Below are 6498 nucleotides of genomic sequence, written 5' to 3' on the forward strand. Positions count from 1 at the left end.
CAGATTTAAATTTTTATTACTATTCTTAAACTCAACTTCAAACCTCACCTTTACCGTCATTCAAACTTTTTTATTAAACTTTTTTAATTTTATAAACTGACGACCTTCCATCGTAGATACTCATAATTTTACTGATAGGTTTGTCGATACACCTGCCAGCGTCAACGATCTCTGAATGGAATTGCACGCATTACTTTGTATGATGTACATGATTGAATCCGCACATCGAAACCGAATTTCAATTTTCATCTCTTTTCTGATGCAGCAAACAGGATTTTCAATGACATTATTGCAGAAAATGTGGACCCCTTCTGCTTGCTGCTATTCTTCAAGCAGTTATAGGATAGCTCCGTGTTTGGTGTCTCGGCTAATTTTCGAGAACAGCAGTTAATGGGAGATTTACGGGCCCGCTCTTTCGTTATAAATAAACGAGGTCTGCTTCAGTTAAAGGAATCGTCCGCCACGCGCTAGGGTTTCCGCAGTGCCCAAGGATTTCCTCAGAGCCAAGCAAGATCTTGGGGTACGGATCCTCTCTCTCTCAAATTTCCTCCCTAATTTTATAAGATGCTTTCATTCTTTGATATCCTCGTGATCTCTTTTTTGTCATTCTTTCGCACAAATTCGAATCACTTCGGTGTTGGATCTAGGGATTTTTATGTTGGTGACAAAGGTGATTATTGAGGCTTTTTGCATGCGCCGTTAGTATTGATTGATTGGCTAATTGATCTCAGTTGGTCTGCCAGGAAAGATGAATATTTCTTCTGTGATAGTTCTGTTCGTCAAGACATTGGGTTAATTTAGTAACTTATTTGCAGCAATTAAATTGATCCCCTCGCCGCTGCTATTTTCGTAGCTTGTTGTCTATATGAGATTGGATTAAATTTTACTATCTATCCGCACCTTCTCCGGCTTTCTGACATTTTGTATGCCAAAAATTTCCATTACCCATTTTTTCCATTAGATTGGCGGCACTTTCATGTTATTTGATATGAGGTTATTTTACAGTGACACTTTTCCTAGAAGATAAAAACTCAATTTAAAAGCAATGGCTGGACGCAGAAACAATAATGGGAAAAGATCTTACTCTCACTCTGATCATTCTGAAAATGGAGGAAGCAAGAGAAGAAATCCCGGTGATGAAAGAGACACCTACATTCCTGGGCATGAGGATACTGTTTTCCGTTATTTATGTCCAGGAAAGAAAATAGGAAGCATCATTGGGAGAGGTGGCGAGATTGTGAAGCAACTGAGATCTGATACACAAGCTAAGATTAGAATTGGGGAGACTGTACGTGGTTGTGATGAGCGTGTCATTGCCATTTTTAGCACAAGGGAGGAAACCAATATATTTGAAGATAGTGATGACAAAATGTGTCCTGCTCAAGATGCTCTATTCAAGGTCCATGAGCGACTTGTTACTGATGAGGTAGTGGCCGAAGAAGATAGTGATGGAGATAGTCCTCAAGTTACTGCTCGACTTCTTGTGCCTTCTGATCAGATTGGTAGTATCATTGGGAAAGGAGGACAAATCATTCAAGGAATTCGTAGCGATACTGGTGCTCAAGTCCGCATTCTTAAGAATGATCGCCTCCCAGCTTGTGCCATTAGTGGTGATGAGCTACTCCAGGTATTCAAATCAGCCTATCATTTCAACTGTAAGCATTTAATCATGACATGGTTGCCTAAGATGTACTATCCACTTTAGGTAAGAATGATGATTAGGATGTTCTTGCTTCTTAATCATAGAGCTTTCCTATGTGTTATATAGTTCTGTTTTTCAGGGAGCTTTTTATTTATCATGGTGGTCGGCAGTAGATGTTCATTTGTCAACTGTGTACTGGTTTCCGTATGCCACTGCCATCCTCAAATGCTATATTTATAAACTAACTTTGGATGCTTTTCAGCATTGTCGAGTCCTCTTATAAATGTTTTCTCCATGCCTGTGTGATGCAATAGTATTTTTTTAATAATCGGTTACATAGGTTATTTGTTCTCCTCCTTGATTAAAGCACATAAAAAGCTGTGAGCCAGTATGTATGATGAATTTGAGTTAAGTTTAAGCTTATGTACTTTATCTTGTTTGGAAACAGATCAGTGGAGAAGCATCAGTTGTGAAGAAGGCTCTTCTTCAAGTTTCATCACGTCTCCATGATAATCCATCTCGTTCACACCACCTTCTATTTGCCGGTTCACCATCAGTGTTCCCTGGTGCTAGTCAGTTTGGAGTCTCAAGCAATGCTGGCCCATTAATTGGTATTGGCCCCTTGGTAGGCTCTTATAGAGGTTATAAAGGAGAAGCACCTGTAGATTGGCTTTACCCACCTTCAAGAGATGAAGGTGCTGCAAAGGAGTTCAGCTTACGTCTTCTCTGTCCTGCTGCAAACATTGGAAGTGTAATAGGAAAGAATGGTGTGATCATTAACCAAATAAGGCAGGAATCTGGAGCTTCTATTAAAGTAGATAGTAACTCTGTTGAAGATGACTGCATAATCACAATTTCTGCTAAAGAGGTCCAACATCTTTTTTTGCATGCATGCCCTAGCTTGTTTGTGTATTCTCATATAGTTATTTTTTTCCTTATGCTTATTAGTTCTCTCCTGATATTTGTATTTTAGTTCTTCGATGATCCAATCTCTCTCGCAATAGATGCTGCAGTTCGCTTGCAGCCGCGTTGTAGTGAAAAAAGTGAAAAAGAATCAGGTGAATTTTCATATACCACCCGCCTTCTGGTATCCACTTTGCAGATTGGTTGCCTGATTGGTAAAGCTGGATCAATCATTTCTGAGATGAGGAGGGCTACAAGAGCCAACATACGTGTGCTTTCAAAAGAAAATGTTCCGAAAGTTGCTTCTGAAGATGATGAGATGGTTCAGGTAAGCTATTATTATTTTTTATTTCCCCACGTGTTTTTCGTAATTTCTGCACATTCTGTTAATGTGCCATTATACTGGTTTTATACAGATTAGTGGAGAGATTGACATTGCAAGAGATGCACTTGTCCATGTGACAACTCGTCTAAAAGCCAATTTATTTGAAAGGGATAGTACATCAGCTGCACATGGTTCTTCTGCTCCTCACCATCGTTTTCCAGTTGATGCTTCTGATGGTCCAAAATATCATGGAGGCAGGGATAGTAAATCACATGGTCATGGGTTTTCATATTCTGGTGGATATGGTACTTCCCGTAATTTGCTACCGTCTGATACTTATGCAGGCTATGGCAGTTCGCAAGTATGTTTTTCCCACTTCAAATATCTTGATACCTTAATTTATAATAATTATCTCTATCTATATTCTATTCATGTTTTGTTTGGTCAATCTGCATGTTAGCTTTCTGAAATTCCACTAATGATTTGTAGCTACCTTCAGGGTGGTGGTAGCAATTATAGTTCATATGATGGATACTCTTCACGTTATGGAAACATTGGGTAACAGTTTATTTGTTTTTTTTTCTTATTTCATTCACAGTTTTTAAATGTTTGCCATTAATGCTTTGCAAGGAACCTTATGGTTGGAGGTTTATAGAGATTATTAAAATATGTCCATTCAGGATCATTGAAAACCTAAAACACCTTTTTTAGTATTACCCCAACTAATTTAGTTTGGACTGTAGCAATCAGTAATTTTGGAGTTATCATTTAGATGAGTAAAAATTTGATGATCTGCGGATAAGGTCATGGATGTTCTGAATGTTGGAAAAAATAAGAATTTCTGGGTGTCTTAGATTGTTATTTATAACAGTCGTGGGTTGATGGTTTTGCTAGAATTCGACTGTAGAATGGGGGTCATCATAGGTTTTTTTTGCTTTGAAATATTTGTGGAGCTTACAAACGCTACGGAAGAAAAGGTTGTGTACTATTGTATTGAAGTAAGGTAGATTGCTTATTGCCCTAGAGTTATATTGGTACACAGGGAGAAAATAAAGAGGAAATGTAGAAAGCAATATCAGAACTCTGATGTGGCAGTTAAATTCTGTATCTAGCACGAAGAGAAAAAAAATAAAAATGCAAGGTCATGTACAATTTCCTAGTCAAACTTAAACTCTATCTGTTTTTTTTTTACTATGTTTTACGTTTTATAAGAGAATATGGTGGCTTTGCACTTTTTATCCCGTTTGAAATCTCATACCATTAGCATGTGCTGGTTTAGATAAAGGCCAACATAAATCGCCAGAATATTGGCAGTTGTGTGTATGCCACCTGCTGCCTTACTCCAGTACAAGGCAATCTATTGTCTTTTGTCTTCTGTATGCAGTTTCTAGGCTGTGGGGTTTTATTCTAAGAATGGGTAGTTTTAGTCAAATTTGTTTTCTTTGCAATAGAGAGATGATTGCTTGATAAATTAGTTGACAATTATAATGTGGATATGTGACATGGTCATCACAAATAACTTATTAGTATGTAAAGGGCTCCAATTATGGGAAGCTTCAGACTCTTCTGCAGCAATCAATTGAGAAAAGAGACGATTCAAATCGGAATCCTAACTTTTGGCCATGGTATTTGCAATGATTATTTGACATTTCGGTATTGTAACGAAAAATGAATTTGTAATTATGAGAGCCAACAATGTGTGAATCTAATAGATTAAGTTTCAGAATATTCTATTACAATTAATTGAGAAAGTTCCCTGAGAGTTGCCTAGTAGTGTTTAAATGTCAATAAATTATCAGAATCTTGGAACATTTGGTTAGCAGAGAAAGTAATGTACTATGGATGGAAGAGGGGAGACCATGGATAACACTTGGTAAATGGCACCATGCCTTGTTATACTAGAATTGTGAGTTTAGTTGGCATCCGACACTCAACAATATGCCAAAGTAACACATATCATTATGCCATGGCAGTAGGTCTTTGGTAGAAAAACAAGTAAAACTTTAGCTATTGTGAAGGTAAACAATGAACTCGAAAATTTGGCAGTACTTAGATTTGGCTCATCATTTTTGGATTATTCCACCAGTTCATGCTGTACTTATTATCTGATGGTAGACAACGTTGATTTTATCTATATAATAGTTTAAGTCTCCTCAAAGCTTGCACTAAGCACAAGGGTAGGTTACATCTCAACAGTTGTCATTTTGCCAATTAAATAGTGTTTCCATATGATTTTCAGGTCTGAGTCCTTGTTCTGATACTTAGTTTCATATGCCTTCCATTATTGTGCATGTATTTCTTTTACCTACAAAACTCTCACGTTAATAAACTTGAGAATCAATTGCTAGTTATCCAATGCTCTTCTGATTATCATTTTTCACTATACCTTGCACATTAATCACCAATGGTGTTTAAACAATTGCACATGACATTCGATATTTGCTAGTTATGCAATCCGCTTCTGATAAGTTCTCGACCTCTTTGTGGCCATGATTTTAACTCCATCTTAAAGATGATTTAGATAGCCTAGTTTCTTTAGCGTGCTCATTACTGACAAATTGCAAGTGTTCAGTATCTGTGCAGCTTTTCATATTATCCAAAGAAAATTGTTTCTGTTGCCTTAATCATGAGCATGCTTTACCAGGTTATCTGGTCCCAACAGATCCCATGGGAAACATCATGATTATTAAAACCTCAGTGAGTAGGACCAACAGGTAGAACATCCTTTTTGATTCTGAAATGCATGAAATGGTATCCAACATACTTTTGGAAGCTTTGTTGCTTCATGACCCTAAAAACCTATATCAGACTTCTAATGCAGCTAATCTTTTTCACCTTTGTTGACTTGCTCTCCTATTAAAACAGTTTAGGTCTGAGAAGCCTGGAGCCAGCCTATATATGAAGCCTCAAGCCTAAACCAGACGACCAGATGAACAAGTCTGAGATGTTTATCTCTCACATAAAATGATGTTACCATTTATCTCCTACCTGCCCCTTGCTTTATACCAGAACATTACTGCATAACCATGGACCTAAGCTTGAAGCTTCCCAATCAAGCTTTGTCTTAAGGATTATTCAGCTGTTTGTATTTTGAACCTCCACTGTCCTCTGTTGGTGATCACTGAGTAGCGTGCCTATATTTTAGATATTGTTTCTTATTGAAACCATTTGTCGAAGGTTCCTACTGATCTGTACCTTATTGATGTCCTATTACAACGTTTAGATTTACTTCCGCTGCTACCATATGGTCTGTGAAAATTTATTCTGTGCCATTAGATTGTTATCTTGCCTCTCTGTTTGTGGGGTCCTCCCTCTATTAGTGTTATCGCCATACGTGAACTATAGGTTTTTCTGTACTTCAATCAATAATTTTTTTTCGACCTCTTTTTTTTTCATTTTGATAAAAAATTACTGATATTGATCGGTTCTTGGAAACATCTATACTTCAACATGTGGGACCCTGCTTCTCCATGTAGGTTCATAGAGATATATATCTGTGCCTATGTAAGAGTCTTTCCTAATGAGTCTGAAAGCTTATGTAGATATCTTAAATCACAGTTAATCAGTTCAATTACCTGTTCCACTGGACCATCCTTTTCTTAATCTTGGAATACAATTATTCTTGTTA

At 37.2% G+C, this 6498-nt stretch overlaps 1 protein-coding gene across 4 annotated transcripts; it reads left to right on the top strand.

The window, feature by feature from the left end:
* The first annotated feature begins 373 nt into the window (after window positions 1–373).
* On the top strand, window positions 374–6110 carry LOC121988770 (KH domain-containing protein At4g18375-like). Of its 4 annotated transcripts, none has more exons than XR_006114098.1 (8): window positions 374–520; window positions 1006–1627; window positions 2091–2510; window positions 2616–2873; window positions 2962–3231; window positions 3360–3428; window positions 5515–5584; window positions 5736–6110. XR_006114098.1 is itself a non-coding variant. In XM_042542381.1 (8 exons), exons 2-7 carry the CDS (start codon window positions 1046–1048, stop codon window positions 5558–5560), a joined length of 1635 nt encoding a protein of 544 aa, XP_042398315.1. In that variant the 5' UTR covers window positions 374–520; window positions 1006–1045; the 3' UTR covers window positions 5561–5584; window positions 5736–6110. The 4 variants fall into 4 exon arrangements, 2 of the variants coding, with proteins under 2 accessions (XP_042398315.1, XP_042398316.1); XR_006114099.1 differs by having other exon boundaries at window positions 5741–6110; XM_042542381.1 differs by having other exon boundaries at window positions 3370–3428.
* Window positions 6111–6498: the final 388 nt, after the last annotated feature.

This window comes from Zingiber officinale, chromosome 6B, assembly GCF_018446385.1.
Source record: "Zingiber officinale cultivar Zhangliang chromosome 6B, Zo_v1.1, whole genome shotgun sequence".
NCBI lineage: Eukaryota > Viridiplantae > Streptophyta > Magnoliopsida > Zingiberales > Zingiberaceae > Zingiber > Zingiber officinale.

Bases quoted from the DNA above. Each gene is read 5' to 3' on its own strand.
- LOC121988770 (XM_042542381.1), top strand. From the start codon at position 1,046: ATGGCTGGACGCAGAAACAATAATGGGAAAAGATCTTACTCTCACTCT. The intron at 1,628-2,090 runs GTATTCAAATCA...GTTTGGAAACAG, and splicing joins GTGGTGATGAGCTACTCCAG to ATCAGTGGAGAAGCATCAGT. The intron at 2,511-2,615 runs GTCCAACATCTT...TTTGTATTTTAG, and splicing joins TCACAATTTCTGCTAAAGAG to TTCTTCGATGATCCAATCTC.